The sequence below is a fragment of the Nymphaea colorata genome, chromosome 12 (assembly GCF_008831285.2).
Source record: "Nymphaea colorata isolate Beijing-Zhang1983 chromosome 12, ASM883128v2, whole genome shotgun sequence".
Lineage (NCBI taxonomy): Eukaryota > Viridiplantae > Streptophyta > Magnoliopsida > Nymphaeales > Nymphaeaceae > Nymphaea > Nymphaea colorata.
In genome coordinates, this window is record NC_045149.1 from 20370519 (window position 1) to 20394498 (window position 23980).

The 23980-nt window shown below is 39.6% G+C and overlaps 2 protein-coding genes across 4 annotated transcripts in view; one reads left to right on the forward strand and one right to left on the reverse strand.

Annotated features, from left to right (window-relative positions):
* Positions 1-8084, forward strand: part of LOC116265782 (mediator of RNA polymerase II transcription subunit 13) — a 29792-nt gene extending 21708 nt beyond the window's left edge. For all 3 annotated transcript variants that reach the window (XM_031646692.2, XM_031646691.2, XM_031646693.2), the window contains 4 exons: positions 593-885; positions 5213-6305; positions 6418-6786; positions 6941-8084. In XM_031646692.2, coding sequence (XP_031502552.1) covers positions 593-885; positions 5213-6305; positions 6418-6786; positions 6941-7560 — 2375 coding nt within the window. In that variant the 3' untranslated portion in view covers positions 7561-8084. The remainder of the gene's footprint in view (positions 1-592; positions 886-5212; positions 6306-6417; positions 6787-6940) is intronic.
* A 7657-nt stretch (positions 8085-15741) lies between these two features.
* Positions 15742-16666, reverse strand: LOC116265391 (pectinesterase inhibitor 9-like). The gene has a single exon (XM_031645969.2). The coding sequence runs from the start codon at positions 16544-16546 to the stop codon at positions 15947-15949; it is 600 nt and encodes a 199-aa protein (XP_031501829.1). The 5' UTR covers positions 16547-16666; the 3' UTR covers positions 15742-15946.
* Between the last annotated feature and the right edge of the window lie 7314 nt (positions 16667-23980).

A 23980-nucleotide genomic window follows, 5' to 3' on the forward strand; every position in this document is an offset into this window, starting at 1 on the left:
CACACTAAAAACCTCTGTAAATGGTGCATTCCATGGCTAAAAACTGTGGCCAATCAACTGCCATCGCAAAATGGACCATTTGCGACGGTTTTTAGCACCACAAAATATAAAAGAACCATCCAGCCATAGAGTTCACACACACACAACACACAATATCACACACACACACACACACACACACATATATACTTGTTTATTCTTGTAACATAAAAATGTTCTAAAATTAGTGATACAGGCAGAAAAACACATGGTGAATATGGGCTGATGTGTTGTAATATTTGAGAAAATGGTAAGTTTCCGATACTGATATTTACAACACCGATATATAAACTTTAAACACATCCAAGCGTGCTTCTTCAAGACCGTGTTGGCGTGTTTGATGTCAGTGTCCATTGAACATGGCTGAGACACAGAAATTTTCACTAGGGAAAGTTTCGTCTTAGGGTCCTATTTCTCATTCTACTCTTGTAGCCGTCCTTTTGGTCTACTTCATCTTTAATTGTTTCCAGTGAGAGATTGTGTATAAGTTTATGGTTGAGACTATTCCGAGTGTCAATGATCAATAACCTTGTTCCTAACATGCTGCTTGCAGTCTATGAAGCCTGCAAATTGGGAAGTCACACACCTCAAACAGTAGGAAGTCAGACAGGTTTGGCCTCTGGAAAATGGTCGTCTTCTGGTTTTCTTCTTGTTGACTGCCCCCATTCAGTGGCAAAAGCAGGGTGCGGTTTATCGCTTTTGAATTCTATTAACGAATATGTAATGTCTGTATCAAGAGATTGGGACTTGGATAGCTATTGCAATTCTCTTTGCAAAGTTCTTAAAGCTATTCGACTAGGTCCAACTTCAACAAGTCCTAAAGAAGGCAGTGGTGTGCCTTGTACTGTAAGTTACTGGATCATCCTTGGGCTCCTTTTTTTCCAGTTTCATGTGAAAATTTAGTCTTTATATGTGCAGCCATTTTAGTTTTTCTCAAGGGTGATCACATTATTTTTTGCCTTTATGCATGATATTCAATACTTATTGTGGTCATTCAAGTAGTTCATTTGTTTTGCTCAAATCATTGCTAATCAACCATCGTTCATCAATTTATCATACTTATGACCATCAGATAGAAACTTGGTGATTTTTTACCATAAGCTGAGGGTTAAAATGTTATGTGGCATATGGATTGACCTTGTTAGGATATTGGTTGCCTTTTGTTCAGTAAGTGTTAAGCGAATGCACCCTCAACCTAATAGAGAAATTGAGGAGACAAATACAGTCAAAGGAAGTGGATGTTAGTTACTTATCTTTAGGTTGTTTCATATTTGAATAAATGGGCTTGATACTTGGTCAGTTAACTGTCAGATTTTCTACTCTAGGGTTATATTGGCAAGGGCGTATCTTTCTGGTTCATGCCTTCCATTTCTTTTCTGCAAATTCTCTGGGCCTTAATGATATCCATCAGTAAATTAAGTTCTCTTTGCCTGATAATGTAGTTTTGTTTCTTCATGTCAGCATCTTTTTTAGTCATTCATGGATGGAAAAATTTTATGATTTTGTTAAGATTTTAGAATCCTCGCATTATAGAAATTCTATTATTGTAATTTTACTCAACTACTGCTGGTTTTAGGTTGTTTGTTGTTTATCAAACAAGCTCTCTCTATGAAGATTTTAGGGCCATAGGCGTTAAGTTTCCTTTCTGATGCATTTATGTTGTGAAATGAAGAAAGGATTCAGGAGACAATGTATCTTCTGAGCATGTTGTATCTTTGGTGAACTTGGTTTTTGGCATTTCTTTATCTAGGTTTGTATATTCCAGATACTGTACCATAAGAAGTACAAGGTTGTAGCATTTCATGTCAGTTCTCTTCATAATATTTATTATCTATATATTATGCTTTGAAGCTTGATGCACCATTGTTGCAAGGAAGATATCACAAGCAAGAAAAAGTAGAATATGTTGTTAATGTGAACACATAGGGCTCTTATAGGTACTATGCCACATTGAGCCTGTCATATTCATGAAGAGAACATAATTGGTATCTTTTTAAGATTTGCGCCAACGACGAATGGTTGATGTGGCACTAAACTTTTACACACAAAATAGAGGAAACTGAACACCATGGTCAACTTAATTTGCCATTTTATTGTAGTGGTATTCAATGGTCATCCAATTCAGTAGCCAAAAGAAAAAAAACGTGTGCTGGTGCATGTGTGGGTGTGCCAAGTAGGAGTTCACGTGTCTTTTTGTGAGGGGGAGGGGAGGGGTAGTGAACGTGATTGTTAGGTCTAACCTTATTATCTTTTCATATCAACTGTTACACATATATGCTGTTATATAATTATAAATGTGACTAATAATCAGATTTTGTTGTGCATTCTTTCTTTGGAATGGGTACGTTACTATCTAGCTATTGTAGTAATCATTCAGTTCGGCTAGTTAACTTCATAACAAATAAGACTGAAGTCTAATGCTGTTTAATTACAGATTGTTGCTTTTTTGTGTTCATCTGTCAAAAACTTTTTTTTTTTTCCCAAAAATTCTTTCTAGACTCTAGAGCTTTGAGATTTAAATTTAATTGTTTGAAGGACATTTCATGTCAAGACAGTTGGAGCCTATAGGCATGCTCATGTTCTTAAAAAATGTCTTGTTACACCTCACCTCTTCACCATCTTGTATATATATCCATTGGATATAGGCCTTGCGTAGAATTGTTTATTTAGTAAATAAGTAGCATTATCATGAGTTTTCACGTTTCTGATTTGTTAATCGGTAATAGGTATATATGCTGTTTATAATATAAGCGATCACTTATAACGTGTTATGTATCTGCTGTTATTGTTTCTAGTCTGTTAAAGCTACATAATGTTGGCTATATGTGTATTCAGTATGTTGTAACACATGCACACACACACTCACTCACTCACACATGCACACATATCCTTGCTACACCCAGTCCCATGTCACACAAGTACGAGTATGGGTGCAGAGGATTTGAAAAAAAGGGCATACGGGGACACTACCGTACACACACACACACACATACATACATATGTATGTGTATGTGTACACATATATAAACAAAAAATAAGATTTTTTAGAAACCAAATGATGTATTCATGATTCATAACTTATAAATTATGAAGAAGAAACTAACAAAGAAAGTTTGAAATAAAATGATAGGATGATGATGGGGAAATAAGCTCAGTTCATCTAACATAGACAGTTCAATCACGTATGCTGAATCTTGTTATAAGCTTATATTATCTAGGAATTCAAAGAAAATATAAGCGAAACAACTGTCTTACCTATGTACATGATGGAATTGAAAAAAAAATGCCCCAATTTTAAGACAAAGTTCTCAATAAGAACGTTCACAGCCCTGGGTGCATTGGCTGCACCCAACACGGTCAGCATCATGTGTGGGCTGTCTGACACAGTATTGTTAAAAGCGTATGCGTCAAGGCGTGATGCGTACGCTTGAAATTCAAAGCAAAACGCCTTAAGGCATTCTGCGGAAGCGCACATGCACTTCACTTGGCTGAAGTGCACGCCTCTCATCATTCGTACGTATGTGTCTGAGGCATATGCGTCAAACACAAAAAAAAATAAAGCGCATTAGACACCCGTCCTTTCTATTCTTAATTTTTTCTGCACTCTTCCTCTCACAGTATAAGATGCTAAAGTCTGATGAGTTGCCACCCAGCCTCTATTTTTGTCTTTGAGAGGCAGAGGGTTCATAGTGTTTCAGGCATTTGTCTGACACATAGCGACCAACACAATATAGTACTGAGGAGCACAGGAACATATTTAAGATATTAGCTGCATGAGAAAGGGAAACAAATTTAGTTCCTCTTTTCTCGTGCAACAGCTTATCATCGACATATTGCTGCATCTAGTTAGTTGATTCCTCGACCTTCATCTTAAAGATTTTTGTTGATTTCCACTTTTTCAATTGACGTTTTAGCCATGCAAGGCTCCTTTGCGAGCTACTCTTGAGGTTTTAGCAGGTCGTTCTGGTTTTTAACAGGGTAGTTGTTTTTAGCACAGGTTATTTTCCTTTTTCCTTTTTTGTTTTTTTTTGAACATAGCATACATGTTACTTGCCTTGTTCTCTTAAATTCTTAATTCCCTATGTATTTGGATTTTGGAGGTTCTTAGGTCTTTGCAAGTGTAGTTCACTTTGATTTTTATGAAGATTTAGTTTAGTGGGTTGGATTTTAATGCAATTTTTCTTTCATTGTATTAGCCATGATTTCAATAGTATCGAACACTGACATGCTTTTCATTTTGTTTTTAAATTTACGTTTTTTTTACTTGAAGCTTGCGCTTCTCTTCACCTCATGAGGCTTCGTTTCACTTCATAGGGTTAGCGCTTCGCCTCATTGCACTTTGGTCTGACAGCATAAACAGTACCAGTACCTGTGTCGACTTGTGCCGACACGGGTAGTGCCCCCAACAGGGGTGTCCATGTTACATACCTAGGTTCTTATGAAATTCTGTGTTCGTACCCTCACCATCCACCTACATGACAAAGGAATCTATCATTTTCTCTTGAAGTAGGCCACCGTTGAAGGAATTGATGGCCTTTGTTAAAGGGAAGACATAACTGAATACAGGAGGAATACATTGAAAAAAATTACCCTTTAATTGGTTATGCATGGAGAGATTCACAGAAAGAGACATGCAAACCAAGTTTTGGATAGATTGGGCATTGATCTAACCTACGAGCATGCACTAGCAGTGAAGGGTGTCAAGTTGAACTTGAGGTCCTGCATCAAGTGCTTGCCTTATCATTCTGTTGCCTGTGTTTCCTTAGTTGTTGTCCTTGGAAGGCTTGGTGGTCGTGGATCATCCTCTCATAAAACGAAATTCTGAAAAGGAAGTCACCTCGCATACCTCGCGTATGATGAAACTCTGAAAGCTAGTGTTTTCGTGTGTTGGTCATAACATTAGTGTGACAAGCAACTCTGTCGTAGTTGGTACATGGTACTAAAATTTTTGGAGAGAAAAAAAAAAGGTGAATGAGTAGGTACATGTCCACATGGGTTTCTTGTGTGTCTTAGATGCTTTGTGAACCCCAAAAACTATTGCAAAGAATTGATGGTCTGTATACGCTTTTGGTAAAATGTTCTGAGTAATGGCAATACACCTTACATTTTAGGGTCCATAGTTACAGATCTAAATGGGGAGGCCATCTCATTTGCTTCAATGTTCTTTTCTCAGGTAATTTACATAGTATGCCCATTTCCTAGCTGCAGTGCCATACTTCGTACTTTGATTGAAGCTTCTGCTGCTATTGGATCTGTGTTTCATTCACATGATAAGGACAAGAGGTCTTCAATACATGCACAAGTTGAGAAAGCTCTAACTTTGACAACAACTGCAGATGAAACCTCAGTATCTAGCATTGTAACATTGGCTGGCTTTAGTGTTTCAAAGTTAGTTTTGCAGATTGTAACCTTAGAAAACATTCTGAAGGTTAATAGGCCACCATTAACAGAGCAAATCACTCTGAAGGAGATGGCTTTCACTGTATATAACAAGGCCAGGAGGACCCAACGTAAAGTTGTCTCACATGCTGTGGTTCAATCAACAACATTCTCCAGTAGGCCTCAATCAGCAATGACACAAATTACCTCTCCTGTTCCTGGCATTTGGAAGGATTCTCGAACGACTGGGCCATCCCTCCCTAGAGAAGGTGGCCTGGATGGAAGCTTGAGGTCTGGTTCCTGGGACAATTCCTGGCTGCCATCAAGGCCTGTCGAATCAAACTGTGACCTAATAGCACAAGGTGAATCTGCAGTCCAAGAAGAATTTAGTTACTTGTTTGAACCACTTTTTATATTGGCAGAGGCTGGCTCTGTGGAGCACGGAGTGCCATCACTTTTATATGCTAATGCTGCGTCTGAATCTACTCGATCTATAGTTGATGATGGTAGTGGCATGTATATGCAAATGTCCAATTCTTCTGGAAGTGTAGATACTGGACCGAATGCTGTTATTGATGGATCAGATATGGAGATGCTAGGGTCCAGCAATCAGAAGGTACCTAGCCTCCATTGCTCTTACGGGTGGACTGAGGATTGGCGGTGGCTTGTCTGCATATGGACAGACTCCAGGGGCGAATTACTAGATAGTCATGTATTTCCATTTGGTGGCATCAGCAGTCGGCAAGACACAATGGGCCTTCAGCAACTATTTATGCAACTTCTGCAGTTGGGATGTCAAATATGCAGTTCTTCTGACTCAAGTGGAGCTAAACCAAGGGATATTGTTATTTCACGCATTGGATGCTTTTATGAGCTTGAATGCCAAGGTATGGTGATATTTGTTACATAAATCCTTTCCTTTGTTATATACTTCTAACCTCATTGGCGATATTTTGGGCATGTCACCAAATCTCCAATCTTTAACCTTGTGTGAAACAGAATGGCAGAAAGCCATCCTTGCAGTTGGAGGAGGTGAAGTCAAGAAGTGGCCATTGCAGCTGCGGCAGTCTATATCAGATGGGAACTCCACAAGCAGCAATGGAAGTTCTTTGCAGCAACAGGATTTGAGTTTGATTCAGGAGAGGACTCTTCCTTCCTCGCCTAACCCCTCTCTCTATGGCTGCCAGTCAAAATCACCTGGCTACATGAAAAGTGGCATTCCACAGGCCAGCATGCGCAAACAGCTTTTGTCTGGGCCATCTATGATGGAGTCCTCCAGAGGTGCTCTTCACTGGGTTCAGAGCATCAGTTTGATTGGAATTTGTGTTGACCATTCTCTGCGTCTTGTTCTTCCTGCTGATACTTCTGGTAATGGTTTGCACTATGAGGAATCTAAGCAGAACCTTCATGTTCATTTTTTTATTTTCCCAAGTTGGTTGTTTCAAATGCTAAATTTTCTCTGGTAGCAGGTGGAAGGAGCGTTTGTGCTGACACTTGTGAGTGATCTGTTTATCATATGCAGGCTCAGCTAGCAGTGGTGGCAATGGAGGACCAGGGACATTGGGTTTGGAAGGTTTTGGTCCTGTGAGATCCCTTGGGTTGTCACCATCAACATATGTGCTAATTCCTTCTCCTTGCATGCGCTTTCTTCCACCAATGCCAATGCAGCTTCCCACGACACTCACATCTGAATCTCCTCCGCTTGCACATCTTTTGCATAGTAAAGGTTTTGCTGTCCCCCTTGCAACTGGATTTGTGGTGTCCAAGTCAGTTACCTCGACCAGGAGAGATTCCGTGAGGAATTGTGCTAAAGATGAATGGCCTTCAGTGCTTTCTGTGAGTTTGGTTGACTATTATGGTGGCCACTGCACCTTTCATGATAAAGCAGGGAGGACTGGAAATATCAGCAAACAAGCTAGAAGTCCGAGCACAGAGTTGCGGGATACTTTGTCTGAGACCCATCAAATTTTAGAGCGTCTGTCTGCTGAAATACATGCGCTTTCTTGGATGACTGTTAGCCCAGCATATATGGAAAGGCGAACTGCTCTGCCTTTTCATTGTGATATGTTGCAGAGGCTCAGAAGGCTTCTTCATCATGCTGACAAAGAGCTATGCCAATTAGGGAAGCTGCAGACGGTTTGACTGAAAACATTGTGCAAGTTGGTCTCAGCGTGCCGCTTCCTGCGTGCTCAACAATTCGTCTACACCGGGGAGGGGGGGGGGGGGCGCATTGTACACAGGTTGAGCAGAAGATGAGGTGGGTCGATGTGTAAAAAGCTGCTCCCTGCAAAAGGTATCTCCCCGACTATTTTGCCATTGTTGTGCTGAATCGAAGACCAAAAACCACATCATCGCTCATTTTGTAACCTTTTCTAGCATTTTATACGTGACAGCCATGCGTGGCATTTACGGCCCCATTGGCCTTGTACCATAACCAACAACCCCTGTATAGCCGTGCACTGGTGCACACTGATTAGTTAGGGTTCTTCCAGGTTTACCTCTTCTGTACCATGGAGTAGTTACTAGTCCTTCAAGGGCTTCGTGCATTGCACTCTCGGAATGTCCCTCGGCGGGTGACTGCTGGAAGTGGAAGCCCTTGCCCCAGCTCTTGTAATACTTTTTAGGCCTTTGTGCCTCATTTAATGCAAATTGCATTTGACTGAAAATTTGTTCTCTTTTAGTAGTTTATTTCATTTCTCCTTGTGGTATTGTAGTTCCTAAGGACTGCATTTTTGACATTTATATGGGCAACTGCGTTTCTTTTAGGTTGTGGTCATGTCCGCTTCCTGACCGTACCCAGCCTTTCCTTTTGGGATTTCGATGTCTGTAGAATGCTGTTATTAGTAAATCTCTGTGTTTCTTCTTTCTTTTGTTTAAAGGAACCCACTGAGGTTAAGCTTCTGTCAGCAACCTAGGCGTACCATTCCATAGTTTTTTTTTCCTTTTTTCCCCACGTGAAAACGCCTCAAGGCACGAAGGCGAGGCGTGTGCTTTCGCCCGCCTCCAAGCGTATGCCTCAATGCCTTTTTACATGAAAGCATCTCAAGAAGTGAGGGCGCCCAATGCCTTTTTATATGAAAAGCATCTCGTTTCTTTTCCAGAGAGAGAGAGAGAGAGAGAGAGAGATGTCCAGGGAGAGAGAGAGAGAGAGGGAGAGAGAGACTGTTACCATCAAATGAGCCATCGAGTACATTGTCACCAACAGTCATTTTCTTACATTTAACTCCAAGCTCTTGTAAAAATAATTTTTACAAAATTATTATGTTGCCATCTATAGCAATGTGCTTGTACCTTTCTAACTTATATAATTATTATTTTATTCAAAATTTTATTATTTTTCACCATTTTGGTTATGGAGCTTACAGTTCAATGCCTTGTGGCTTATGAATTGCTTTATGAATAACTCAACAGTTCCTTTCACTTCTCCGCATTTAACAACATTCGGGTCAGGCCATTATTGGGCTCAGCTTGTTAAAAAGGCTTTAGCTTCTTACTTGTTCAAATACACCAAGTACAAAATAGTACTAATCTGGCTCTATTAGTAGTGGAAGGAAGAGGGCACTTTTGCTCTTTTGACAGTGGAATGAAATACTTGTCTTGCTCTTTGAAAAGCAATTCTTTTAAGTGGAATGAAATACTAGTCTTGCTAGCTGAAAAACAGTTCTTTTACAATTTTTATGTTAGATAATATGACTGAGATTGCACTGCACTGATACATACAACTGTATTCTGCAAAAGACTCTTCCGATCCATTAATGATGGTCTCTGCAGTGGGCGACTTAGATGTTATGGCATTCCACCTGCAATGGTATAAAGTCTCAACTTCCTCACATTATACAACAGAGCTTGCCATGTGGCATCGGGCGATTGGGGCATTCCGGCATTGTAGGTGGAATGCCCTCATAAATAACCTGCTTCGGTCTCTGCATCCATATGGCACATTAAGTTGGAAATGAGGTCCCTTTCACTAAGTTGCACAATGCAGTTGTTGTGAATGCAGTTTTTTTTTTTTTCTTCTTGGGTTTGTTGAAATGGATCATGAGGGAGAATGCGACATTGGCAACTTCATTTTCTTGGCTCTCTTTTGGAACCTTTTTCCCTGAAAACCTGGCATGTTTTTCTTCTTTCGATTGCCATAATCATCAACAGTGTGGCTTAGAAGAAAACCTTTAACTATGTTGTACGCCATTGTAATAAATGTGCTCCACTTCCTCTTTACCCTCTTCTGGATTCCTTTTGAAAACCTTCACATGTTCAGCTTCAATTTGATTATCAAAATCACCATTAATGTAGCCGCGTAGAAAGAGCTCAGCGAACATAAATATGACACGCTCCACGAGCATATTAAAGAATCTGCAGTGGCGAAATATGGAGAAATATCTGCGGCATATGGAGACTGTAGCCGACGTCCTATCAGCACAGCCACACGCAGACAAAGAAAAGAAAAGAAAAACTAAGCTGCAGCATTGCCATTCAAATGTTGCAGTAACTTTAAGGTTGGGAAAGGACAGCATGGTTTTACGCATTTGGGCAAAGCCAATTCTCGAGTATAAAATCGAAAAATACTCCAGTCAGTAACTTATTGGCTGAAGAGCTCCAATTAAAAAGCAAAAGGAAGAAGATGCCCTTGAAGTTTGTTTTAGATATTTTCAAGTGGTCGTTCAGATGGCTCTTAGCTATGAAACTGTCAGCATTTCATGCCACAACAATAGATCCAATGGTGCAGAGAAAGAAAGAATCTGCCTTCGTTAAATAAACCATCAAGTGTTTTTTTGGTCCGAGAAGAAGACAGCTGGAAGAGTTAAACCCACATTGTCTCAGAGATGTCCCTTGAAATTCTGTGAAGAGAAAATGATAAACTCCTTGGAGAAATTACTGTTTGGTCACCTCTATTGATTGTCAGGACAAGCGTCCCATGTGGGCGTTTTTCTCCAAGAAAAGACCTATGATTTCGAATTCCAATGATATTTGTTTTGATTCTTAATCTGCTTCTTTGCAGGTCTTCTGACAAACGAGGGACATGCACTATGGAAGAAGTTTAGACATAATTCGGATACTGTTCTAGACGTTGAAAATGATCATTTGGAGAAAACGCCTTCCTCTACATACTACCTTTTCTTCTTTTAGTTCTTGCTGCTCAGCGAATGGAGGACTGCCATCGTTGTTCTGCATTAGTTATTCTCCTCGAGATGAGAAAGAAAAATACTGTTTTTGAAGTTTTTGTCTATTAGTCTCCACCCAACTTCAGCCTGACGGCAAAACTTTGATCCTCATGAAATTTAAACTCCCATCGTTCCTTGAGTTCAGCAATGTCCAGCTATGTGTATTTCCAAGCACATTATCTCAAAGTCATATATCTTAGCCTCTGTTGAATATCAGAAGCCTTTCTTGCATCTGACCTTTGTGCTTGGACAGAACTTCAAGATGATCAGAGGATTTCAGCCTATATATATATATATATATATATATATATATATATATATATATATATATATGCTAAAAATTGGGTCACAAGCGGTCACAAAAGAAACAAAAACAAGAAAAGCTCAAAGGAAGAGGGAGAAGGAAGGTGTAGAGAAAGCTAAGGCAGGATACAATTGCAGGTCAATGCAAAGGGCAAGGTGGGCATCTGCCTACACAGGGGAACCGACTGAAGCTATATGTGAAGCAGTGTCCCAGAACACCCTGTTGTTGGCTGTTGTTTTTTTTTTTCGGAGGGGAGAGAGAGAGAGAGAGAGAGAGAGAGGCTATGCCAGCTTAATCAAACGTATTCATATAAAAAATCAGAGGGAGATTCTGGTTCGTCGTATGGTCCATGTTCACACCAAAAATCAAGATTTGCTGATCTGTTTTTTTTAAAGCTTTTGAGCAATGGTCAATTTCACGAATCTGGCGGTGAGTGCAACTTGCATGCACCAGCTTGAAGAGAGTGGCAGCCACAAAGTCCTTTAAAATTTTCGAAGATCATCCGCTTAGCTGGTTCAGGTTGTAGATGTTTTTTTTATCTTTTCCTTCTCTGAGATACTGTTTCATTTCTCCCTATGCAAATCTGTAATGTAGACTTGACATGTTAGGGAGGTGCCCAATCATGATTAACAAGGACGCCCAATTCATTCTTTTTTTCTTTCTGTGAAACTGATCTCAGTTCTCAATTTGAAGGCTGATCCTTCTTAAGAGTGATAATCCAGAAAAGGAAGTTCCTTAAGAAGAATTTGAATCAGATATTCGTCCATGAGAGACTAACTCTGTGTGTGCATTCCAAATTCTAGGTATGGAAGGAAACTCCGATCTAGAAAACCAAGATGCAGTAATCAACCACGAGCTTCTGCAACTAGCACATGGCTCGCCATTATTATTCTTTCCAACCCAACTGCGTTAGCTAGCTGTAACGTTGTCTTATTTCCATGTTCTTTGCACAAGCCAAGAGAAGATCATTGTTTTTCCGAAAGAAACATGACCAGTCATTTTTTATGTGATCTAACGAACTACTTGATGCAATTGATGCAATGGGGAAAAGAGAGAGAGATACCCAAAAGAGGCTGAAGCTTGGAATGTTCAACCAGTCCAGCCAGCTCGGGCTCGACTTGAATTCGCTCGGTTAAGCTCAACTCGTAAGTTACATGAATCGAGTTTGAGCTTAATTGATGACTCGAGTTTGTGAATGAGTCGAGTTTGAATTGGATGAACTCGACTCGATTAACTCGATTAGACTCATTTAACACTAATACTTATTTTTATAATTTCAAAAACTTAAAATGGCTTAAATAAAAATATAAACATTTTAAGCATAAAATATATATTAAAGGACGCGAGCTTAAACAAGTCGAGTTCGAACCAACCTCATAAAGTTCGAGTCGAGTTCGAGTTAGCTGAGCTTGAGCTCGGCTAGCTCATTGAACAACACCAGTTGAAGTCCTTCCCTTTTTCCCTTGCCCCACAGTCTCTGTCTACTTGAGGACTTGGGTGAAAAGCCGTATACCCGTCAACTAGAGTATCGTGCATCCACCATTTACAGTATACTTCACTAATGATTGTTTATAAATAGATCACCGGTTCGGGAGATCGCGGATGAAGAAGAGACAAAAAGTACTCAGAAAATTTGAGGGATTTTTCAGAAAATTTGAGGGATTTTTTTTTTCATCTCCATTGATGGATCTGTGAAAGAAAACAGTTAACTGATTAACAGTAAGGTTGAACAGAAGATTTAATAAATGAAATATTTGTCTGTGGAATGTAAACCAAGCGTAGGATGGTAAAGATTGAGCAGAAGAATCAACAACTAAAAATATTTGGCTGTTGATTAGTGGGAACCAAAAGTAGTGAACCCCCTTCTGTCGCCTGCAATATTTTATAGGCATTACAAAGCGTGCTACCAAAGATTCAGGAGATCTGTTGGATGTTAGCTTCAAAGAGATGAATTTCGACGGTTAAGTTTTCTTTTTAAAACGAGTAACTTGAAATCTCTAGATCTCCAAAATTATGTTTGATAAAGCTATGAATCTCAAATCAAATTGGAGGATGGATCTAAAATCCGTGGCCATGAAACATAGGCGCAACAACTTAGAACCTTAGAAGCATAAGGATATAACATTGGGTTTTTCGATTCATTTAAAGCGGTTTCCCTATACTTCAAATTCTTTGACTTTGAGCCAAAATACTGAAAATAAAATAAAAAGTTGATCTTCTACCTTGTCTTATTTACAGTGATTTTTTTTTACTGCAAACGAGCAAAAGTAAAAAGTTAAGTACATGCTTAATCATCATCATTATCATCAGTGGCGGAGCCAAAATTTCTTTTAAGGGCGAGCCAATAGTCCGACCTCTAGATCTGAGTAGGGCCAAACTGAACCCGAATCCAAACAATACTGGCCTAGCGGACCCTCCCCTCCCTCCACCCCTGATTATCATCATCATGTCCATGCATGTATGTGATGCCAAGAAAGCTTCAACATCACTCGTAATAACACCTTTAATTTAAAAAAAAAAAACCATTTTTTTCTTTTTTAAAAAAGGAGGCGAGGAATCGAATAAAGTAATACACTTTTTTGAGCTTCTGGTCTCTATCGTTATTAAGGAGGTTGTCTAAAGAAGGGGCAAAGGGCCAAGAGCCATTACTCTACCTCGTTCCTATCTAAGGTACTATTTACCTTTTTAATAAAAGATATGTGAAATTTCTTTTTAGTCTTCCTTTTTGCTATAATTCTAGGACGGGCTTTATTTTTCTAAAATTTTTGTAAGTCTCAGAATTTCACTCTCAACTCCACAAATGAAAAGCCCTGTGGAGGCTGCAAAACCTCAGTATGCAAGAGGCGACTCTAAGGAAAGATTCAATTTTTTTTTAGGAGCCAAATAATATTTACTAAATTTTTGTAAAGACCAAACAATATTTTCCTAAAATTTTTAAAATTATAAATATAATTTTCCTTTTCAAAATCTAAGGAGGGGCCATGGCACCTACCCCTTTTACCTTTGCCCTTCCCAAGATGGAGAGCCAAAACTCCGTCATTTCCATTGACCCAAACACTTAGGGTTGCATTGGTGCTTGTTATGGACTAGGGGTGAACACGAGTTGAGTTGAGTCGAGTCTGAGTTCAGCGAGCTCGAACTTGACGCGGCTTGAGCTCGACTTGGCAGTTACGTGTTGAGCTTGAGCTTGACTCGATTAAGGTTCGACAAACTCGTTTGAATAAAATTGATATCCATCGTTATATGTTGAGCTCGAGCTCGACTCGATTAAAGCCCAACAAACTCGTTTGAATAGAATTGCTATTCATCATTACGTGTTGAGCTCGAGCTCGATTCGATTAGGACTCGACAAACTCGTGAACTCGTTTGAATATATCGACTTGATTAAAGCTCAAGCTCGACTCGACAATTACATGTTGAGCTCAAACTCAACTCCATTATTTGAATGAGTCAACTCATGAACCTTTGCTCGACTCGTTAAGTAAATGACTCAGTTCGAACTTGTCGACGAGCTGAGCTTTAACGAACTCGTTGTTCACCCTAGCGCATACATGAAGTGACGACGGGAGACTCTCTCCGATACCAACCCGACAAACTATGCAAAAGTTGCTAAAATCTTAATAAATAAAATATACAGAACCATGCATTTAGTTTGATTCCAATGGGCGCTAACTATGTTTATGTATCTTAAAGAATGGAATATGGAGACGCCTTCAAGCCTCTTTTCCAAGTGATGAGTTGTTAGCCTCTGCTCACATAAAACAAATACAACCTACCTAGGGTTTGTGCAAATTGAATTTTATATGTGGATGCTGATCAAATGCTGCCTCCACCACCTTTAGGCTACCAATATTCTTGACATTTCATCTTTTATGTGGATAATGTGGGATATGCTTTTATCCAACTTTGATTCCTATAATTTTTTAAAGTATAATGTATTTATTTTCAGGATGTCAGAAAATTAGTTCTCTTGCTTACCATCATTTGCAACCCATAGAATTAGCAGATCCCATCGTAACAACCACCGTAGGATTCGAACATCGAACCTTCTCCAATATGAACAGCGTTCCGCCCGATTGAGATATGATCGCAAGGCCGTTGGCCACAAAACCTTAGTTCTCTTTTTTTTTTTTTCAATTCTTTTCACCTACGTGTGGGACCCACAGCATTGATAGAAGAGTACGGTTTCTTCCGTTCAACAGACAAAGGCTGCTCATTTCTTTTGTTGTTTTATTGCAGGCGCTCCTTCACAGTAAAATCAAGGGCCCCAGTTCCGTGCTTATCCCGAATTCAAGTTCCGGGATTTGTGGCCTGAGAAAAATTTTCTCCCCCAGGGAAAATTTTTTCAAATGGGGAAAGTCGGGCGTTTTGAGAAAATGACAGGAAACGAACTCCCCATTTTGGATAACACCCACCGCGCACAATTCAGCGCCTAAAAATATCTAGATATTGGGATCTGACCTAAGGCATTTTCCCCTCTGCCGTCCATTAAATGCTGGTGAAAATACACCAGAACGGCACTAACATCAACCTTTTCCTTTTCCGTGTGGATTTTCAGGCTAAGCACGGCACCGGGATATTAATGCCGGGACAACCGACGGGCCGGGGTTTTTCAAGGATCTCGATCTTTCCGGAGTTTGGAAAATAGAAGAAAAACCAGGAAGTTCGTGAGTTTGGCTGGAAATAGGGAGAAAAATAAGAACTTGTAAAGTACTGGAACTGGAATCTGCTGGAAATGCCTTGCGAATCTCTGAGGAACACCATGTTCACATTCTCAAGAACAATACCCAGTTTCGATTTTCGGACAGGTTAAGGATTTTGAGCTTCCAACATCTTATCCATCGATCTGATCCCAAGTTACGAACAACTCAAGCTCTTTCTTTGAAACCACAGATACTTACAAACCACTTCATACATATTATATGGATGAACATTACATATACATGTTCAAAAACCCCTCTTAAGAACAACATCATCTTTCATCTTTCTTCTGTCATATTTCCAACTGCCTAAGAAAGTAACAAACAAGGGAAAGAGAAACATCAAAATCTCCCTAGGAACCCTAACCTTGGTGTTCCTCAGCGATCTTATTGACAAGGGCCAGCGCATTGCTGGTCACCTGAGCCACGCCCACGACGTGCCTCCTCACCATCGCCCGCACCCGGCTGGTCTTGACCTCTATGCTGTTGAACCCATCCATGCAGGTGTTCTCATCCGTCAGCGCCGCGCTCACCCACGTCTGCACGTTGCTGATGTGCCACAGGAACTCCGACCGCCCCAGCCGCTTCAGCTCGCCGACCGACTGGCCGATCCGGTAGACGGAGTCGGAGATGGTGGTGACGCAGTCCTTGAGCGCGCCGGCCTCGCGGGGGGTGAGGCGCGGGCCGGTCATGCGGGTGGAAAGCCAGGTGACGAAGCCGTGGGTGGACCTGGCGCGGTTCAGGCTGACGGCGAGCGCTGCCTGGGCGAGCTGGCGCGGGCTGCGCTGGACGACCGGCGCGTAGGACGACAGGGAGCTGTAGCACACGTCCGGGAAGCGAGTCGCCGAGCACGAGGACCTGATGAAGGCGAGGCCGGACGCGGGGCTCGGCGCTGGCGTTCCGGAGGCCGCTGGTGAGGCCAGAGCGAGGAGGAAGAGGAAGAAAAAGAGGGGACCTTCCATTCTCTTCTGAAATTTCAGCAGCTTCTAGATCAAAACTAAGAACGCAACGGAGAAGAGTCGGAGTTTATATAGAAATGGTTGGAGGCGATTGAGCCCATAAATTTAGGCAGTTGGAGTGAGCAAAAGCTACGTGCAGATAGGGGCAATATGAAGGAAGACATGTCATCTAAAAGAAGAAGATTGTGGTTGCATGTGCCCAACGTTGACATGGCCCGTGCTTTGTCGATTTATTTAACATTATTAGAAGTTTTTTATAAGAAAATGAGCACTTGAATACCAGTAAGTAAGGGGAGGCTCTTTATTGCATCGTGGGACCTCCTAATTTAATGAAAATATTTCATTTGAGGGGATGATATTTTTTCTTAATTAAGTCTGACATTTTCTTAGGTCCGTTAAAGTTCCAACACAACTTTTTAATGGAACTTGGCCTATGCTTGCATGTCAACTCAATCGAGAAATAACTCCGGAATGTACTTCTCACTTTTGGTAGTTGGTAGGCTGCCAGAATCCGTTACAAATTCATACAAGATGTTAATTTTTCATAGATAGAAAGACACGAACATGTAAGTTGAATCATAGAAGAAGCATAATCATCTTAATAATAATCTTAATACGATGGTGTTTGTTGAATTGAGCCACTAAAAGTTTTTAAAATTTGGGAACTAAAACTTTCTAAATTACAAAAATCTAATCTACAAATGAAATGGTGCGAGTCCATGTGCGATCAATTCATTGTAGGTAAAACATAATCAAAATAAAGCATCAAGAAACGGGATAACGATGGGGAGTTATGAAGCCCTATCATTCCCTAATTTCCAACCAAACACGCGTCAGATCTATTATTGTTCTAATTATTTAGGTCTTATCCCTAGCTGTAAGGTACAAGTTTCTTTCGCTTTCTCATTTACAACCAGTTGAAATCCGGCAAAATACAGTTTCGGCGGCAACCTTATTGTATAGTTCGTTCTGTAAAAAGGAAAAAAAAAAATTAGAGCCCTTTTGTTAGCTTGAAGGGGAAGAGGAGTTAGTTGGTCAGACATGCGGTCACGGAAGAGGTACGTCATGGGTTCGAATTCGATGGGCGTTATTTTCTCAGACTGTAAAAAGTGAAATCACAATATTATAATTAAATAGGAGAACGAGAAAGTCTTTAGTCTCTTTTTCAAGAATGATTGTTAGGGAAAGCTGTTTCCTGAGAGATCGAGAACGGTGGGCCTGATTTCGGGAATATGCGGAAACGCAGGTGCTAAATCTGAATTTCCCGGATTTGCTCTGTCACATCTAGAGTTGCGGGAACCAGTCACGTGGCACTGTGCGGTGGGCCCCCTGCCTCTTTGAATGCGAGTTCGTGGCATCACGTGACTGGTGTACATTCGCCCAGGGAGATGAGCGATGAGCTTTCCTCACTCCACAGCGTTCTTTCTAGTGAGGTGGTTCTTTCTCTAAGTGTGGCTTTTATGAAGGGGATGTGTTGGACCAGTTGCCCATATGGTGTGCCAGTCTTCTCTTCTCTCTTTCATGAAGGATGTAGATGAGTAAAGGCCAGAGTGCTGAGAAGGTGAGATGTTTGAATGTGTTATTAAAAGTCTTAAGGAACTTAGCCTAGTTGGTCGAACTTCTCGGACTTCTTGAATGGTTAACCCTCATGGGCGCTTTGTTCTTATTTTGTATGGAGGGGAGTTCGGAGTCGAGATGGAGGTACAATTTTTTTTTTTTTTTTTTTTCATTAGGCATCTATGACAAGGGGAAGGAAGAGGTGTTGTTATTGGAAACTCTCTTGTAGATAATGGCGTGTATTGGCTTGTACACGTCCTATTCGCCCCTCTAGATAAGCATGGGCCTATCTGGCTCTTCTAAAAGATTCGGTCTTTATGAGGCTAATTTGGGTAATATTGGCTGATATAGACCGATATATTAATTAAAAAGTTAACGAAAAAAAAAATCTAGATAGTTAAAGTACATGTTGTTTTAAAAGTTAAGAGTTAGCAAGCTTTCATTTCAAAGCTAAAGACCCAACTGTTTGTATAATAAAAGGAGATACTGATATGCAAGCTGAAACATAGCGGGGTATTTTACCAGAGGCAGCGAAAGGAGGCCTAAATCTTAAGTGGATGGAGAGAAAGGTGGGGTTTTGGCCCTTTTGTTGGATAGTAGGATGAAATACTCATCTTAGTCACCAAATATCTGATTTGAGCCGAATACACATGAAAAAATGATTTGAGCGCATAGTTGGCGAATTGGACGCAGTTTCGTAATTCTATTCCATTTTTTCCCTTAAATTCTGACCTTTATTCTATTTGTTATCAAGTCAGCAGCCAAGGCAAAGATGGTTTCCAAGGGGTTTGGCTAATCCCTTTTGACCCATCTGGAGACAATTCCATTCAAACACTAACTGTATCAATAGTGACCTTTGGTCGAAGCTTAGAGACAATTCCATTCAAACACTAATTGTATCAACATTGGCCTTTGGTCGAAGCTTAGAGACAATTCAATTCGAACACTAATTGTCTCAATATCGGCCTTTGATCGAAGCTCAAGTTACGTGAATTGCAAAACGTTTTGGTTCCTTCACTATTTTAAACTCATTCGAAACTACGAATTTCAGTTTCTTTCCATCACTATTTTCATATTTTCTTTAGATCCGGTATGGGTCCCGTGACTAAAGTAGAATGACAAATTTCACCAAATGCATGGGCCATCAAGGTGATATGTTTATAATAATTAATCAAAATTTGGCTTTTTCAGAAGATGGTATGCATCTTGAGCTCTTGTTGGTCCATTGCAGTGATTAAACAGTGAATTAGTCTAATAAGGTTGAGTTAAGCTAATGGCTCCGTCTGCCGACACTTGTATGCTTTAGGGGACAGCGGCCGGAACAGATCTCGATGCGTAGGTAGATACCGCTTTTGCCCTTGTTTGTAAGAGTGTCTCAAAATAAATTCCAAGAGTACTTTATCCATGCTTAGATCTGTTTTTCTCTTGACAAGTAGCTAGCACAATGTTGGACCACTTAGACTTGGGTCCATATAAAAATTAGGCAACAATAAGGGTTGTTTGATTACCACAAACCTGAAATTATAGGATTTTAGATTCTAAAACATCAAATCCTTGATTTCTAGGGATATGATTTTCTTTTCTGATTGAAAATGAGATGGATTACGTCATGAATCTTAATCCCTTGCATCACGAAATCATCGGATCCCAAAGTTAAAGCTTTCCCGGCAGAGCCTTTTATTGCCTCATGTTTACGTCTTTTGTGATTCATGGATTTAAGATCTACTGCTTTTTTCCTCTCTAATTTTAAATCAAAACCCTCGACAATCTAACTTGATACATCGTTACACGTTATATGTGATGACTTGTGAATAGTTTTATGTTGATTAATTTAATGAATCTTGAAGAGCTCAAATTAAATACTCGTGTCCCACATTACGTCCTTTTATGACCATTAGTCATAGCTTGTTGATGATGAGACGAGTAGATCTCTTAAATTAGGTTTGCATCTATTGTTAAGAGTCGGGTTCGGAGTCTTATGTACATGGATCTGCATGCAGAGTCGGGTTCGGAGTCTTATGTACATGGATCTACATGCGCTTTAAAGGCGGTGGATTGTAATAACATATTCAAACACTTGTTGTAGTCTTATATTCAAAATTTCAATTGCGTGATTCAAACTGATTTTGGATATGGGGTGGGTGGAGATCTGTGAGACGAGACACACAGGTTCATTCGAGTTGACTAGGAATGTCCGTTTATTGGTCACAAATCGGGGCCTGTCGAATCATTTGGACTCATCAACTAATTACATGTTCTTTTTTGTCATGTGCGCTTGTTATTTTCTGGTGAAATATCACAAACTTTACTAGTTCTACACAAGTATTATTGTCACACGCAAATAGCATTTAAGTGGATGAAAAAATCAAGCATGCAGTTCAACAAACTTATCTTCTTCATTTCTTTTATAGAGAAAATGCACTAATAAAATTATGACCTAACCTAGTCGAGTCATTGAATCAACTCTCTGGCCTAGTGACCCAATCTTCGGTCGATCCGATTCTGAGCCATGAGTTTGCCAACTATGAGGTATGTATTTGTATTGGCAGTTGCCACATGAGCTCATTTTGTTTCTTTCTACATATTGGTTCTTCACAGATTTAAGGTGTCTTATTTTAATGCCCCTTAACAACAAACCGTTGGCTTTGCGAGTCGGACTTAAGATCAACCTCTAGGGGGTTGGTGCAACGGTTGGAGTGAGGATTGGTTTGTTTTGAATTCTTGTACTGTAAACCCTGTAAACCTTCTGTGCTGCAAATAGAGTCACTAATATGCAAGTTGAAGCATAGCATGAACGACACCTTAAGGCACCACAAATTAGCTTAAACCCTACGAGGATGAGGAAAAGGGAGGAGGCTTCAGCCTTCTATAGAGTGGTGGAATAGTCTTCTGTTCTCCTGAACAAAAAAAAAAAAAAAGTGTACGAGTCAAAAGCCAATTTAAGCCAAATTTGTTTGCAACTGCAAACACGTTAACGATATGACAACTAGAAACGCCCTCAGACGTCACCTCCCCCGATTAATCCCAAGAAGCGCGAGAAGTTGCCGTTTCTTTTCACACGACTACGACTACATACGACTACATGAGAAAGTTGGGGGACAAACGCTTAAGAGATGTGAACGCATGATGTTACCAATTGCATGAAATAATAGAGCACAGATATTAAGATTTGTAGTCAGAGGGACAAAGATAATAAATCCTTTATATGTTTATACTGGGAATTTCTCAACCTGGTTTTCCCTTGTTTGTTGGAAAAAATAATCGCAGATAAACTTATCGAAAACAATATTTTATCTCGTTCATGATTTGGCTAGGCTGATATCTTTGCCCAGCATTTTATGAGATAAACAGGGAAACTATTAAAATACTCAATACCTTCAGCACTCGTGCTGCTTAAGTCACAAATAGTTAATGCCAAGTTATAGCCTTTGAGTGAGGCTATGATACATTGACTTACATTAAAATATGATCTTATTGTAAAGAAAAGGGAACATGTTAAGGGCATCTTAATTTATTCATATATAAAATAGTTTTTAAAGTTTTTTCATATATAAGTTAACATAGATATCTTCTTGAGGGATTAAAAAAAAAAAATCTATCTCAAAGTGTTTTGTGTGAGCGGGAAGACCCACCACCCAATAGAATGCCGAAGTCCCATCCAACCCCTTGTTTCCATATGGTACATGGTTTGTAAAGTTCTATTTTTTTGCAACAATAGAGGATTGGATATGTAGGGAGTTTAGTTTCGAGAATTTTTTCATTTTCCAGCCTTAATTGTACCTATATTAATTTGAAACGAATTATTTTATGTGATTTTTATTGAAATTTCATTTTTCATGAAAATTGTCTAGTAAAAAAGCTTGAAGTGAACATCCATTTACCTGATAAAAGAAACTGCCTCGTGTAGTTCTTTTCCAATGTTTCCCTTTACCACTAAATTATATTCTTAATCTTCGTGGTAGTGTGCTAAAAATTGATAAAAGTAAAGAGTAAGAACGCAATATTAGTAGATACTGCTATGAAAAACACAGTGATAACAACTTTAAAATTGTTAGCTTATGAAATTAATCTTAATTGAGACTTTTATTTGGAGTTTTTACATAAAAAATTATGGTTATGATTAAAAACTAATATAAAAATTTATTATTATAGGCAAAATAGTAGGCCCCAAAAACTGATTATGACAACTTTTGAAAGGGATATATTCTGTTTTAGGTGTTGAATGAGAAGCACATGATGATGAAGCAAAAAATCGGTCCACCAAATGAGGATCCTGAATTCAACTCATGGGAAATTAAAGGGTGTAGTATTTTTACAATGATAAACTCCCAAAAAGAATTGAATCCTATGAGGATTGAGGATTCAAGTAAATATTAAGGCTAAAAGTTGAAAATTCCTGAACCAAAAAGAAAAAGAAAAAGGAATGCCCAATTATAAGGGCAAATTGTAAGAGTTAGGTTGTGTTGGAGAGCTTCGGGCCTTAAATCCGAGACTGCTTCAAAGGTGTGTTTTGGGAGATCCAATCTCAGTAACATGGATTTAAAAGCTACATTACATGTTAAAAACCATGGACTTAAGGTTGGGTCAGGGGAGAAGGGAGGGAAGGTCCGACCTTAAATCAAAGGATTTGAGATCCTATTGATCTATCTTAGATCACTGCAGATGTGAGATCAGCAATGAAACAAACACAACCTAAATGAGTTTTTGAAAAATAATTTTTGCATTTGGGTGACACACCCAAAACATAATTTATTGGCTTCTCTTTTAGAAACCAGGTTTTACACAAACTAACTTTGGCAAAACTAAGTTTCCACAGCAAATATAGTCAAGTCCTTATTTATCTTTAAATTGTCGGTCAGTCACTTTTTAGAGGGCGGATGCCCCCATGTTTCAATACATCTTGATCTAAAGTTGCGTCTGTGCCTGGGTCACATTCTATGTCGACAAAACATAGGGAGCAAGGGCAGAGCTAGAAATTTTTCATGAGGGACCCCAAATTAAAGTATTTAAATTTTGACTAGGGCCGAAATATCATTTTTCAAAATTTTTATATAAAACAAGTGAATTTATTTAAAATTTTCATGTATTTTATTTATTTATTTATTTAGAGGTGGGACCAAGGGCCATGCGCTCCACCCCTGATAGGGAGTATCGCCCATCTGAATGAAACTGAAGACGACGTGCTTCTAACCCATCACTAGCCCCACCAGGAGTAGTAACATTATGACGAGCACTCTTCCACATAGAGGTGGGCTCACCTTGTCTACCATGACTCATGGCTCCAAGTGCCCAGGCCCGGCTCGGTTCCATTGACCTTATTCTCCGGGAAAGTGGGTGCAGTCGGCAAGTGGGTCAGCGACTCAGCCTACTTCTACATCATTCAGCTGAAACGAAAAGGACATAGCCCACTTGGTTAGCTGTGTTTGAATCTAGCACAAATTTCAAGTATAAGAACTTGGCTATTCTCCCAAAAATTAGGGTTGCACTGGAGCCAAATCTAAAATATAGCGGATACGCTAAAATCCAGATAAAGTAGAATCTAATATAATATAAAATGACAAAACCCTAAGACCAAATCCAATCCATTTGTGAGCATAGCTACTTACTATGGGCAAGACTCCTTAGCACATGGGATGATAAATATAATGGCGCCAACTGAAAAAAAGGAGAGTGGATCTCATATATGCAATGCTGCACATATTATCCATCAAATTACATTTTATATGCACTGATTGATGTATCCCATTGCTATTACTTACATCAAGAAGAACTGAGGATATTAGATTATGAAGCTTTTACAAAAGAGTATTAAATTTTAGGAATGTAAGGGCGAGAGGGAGGAGATCCCACTGCCCGAGTGAAAGCCGAAGCCTCTTTCAT

What these genes read in the sequence shown, in the direction of transcription:
- LOC116265391 (XM_031645969.2), bottom strand. Translation starts at nt 16,546, where the DNA reads ATGGAAGGTCCCCTCTTTTTCTTCCTCTTCCTCCTCGCTCTGGCCTCA.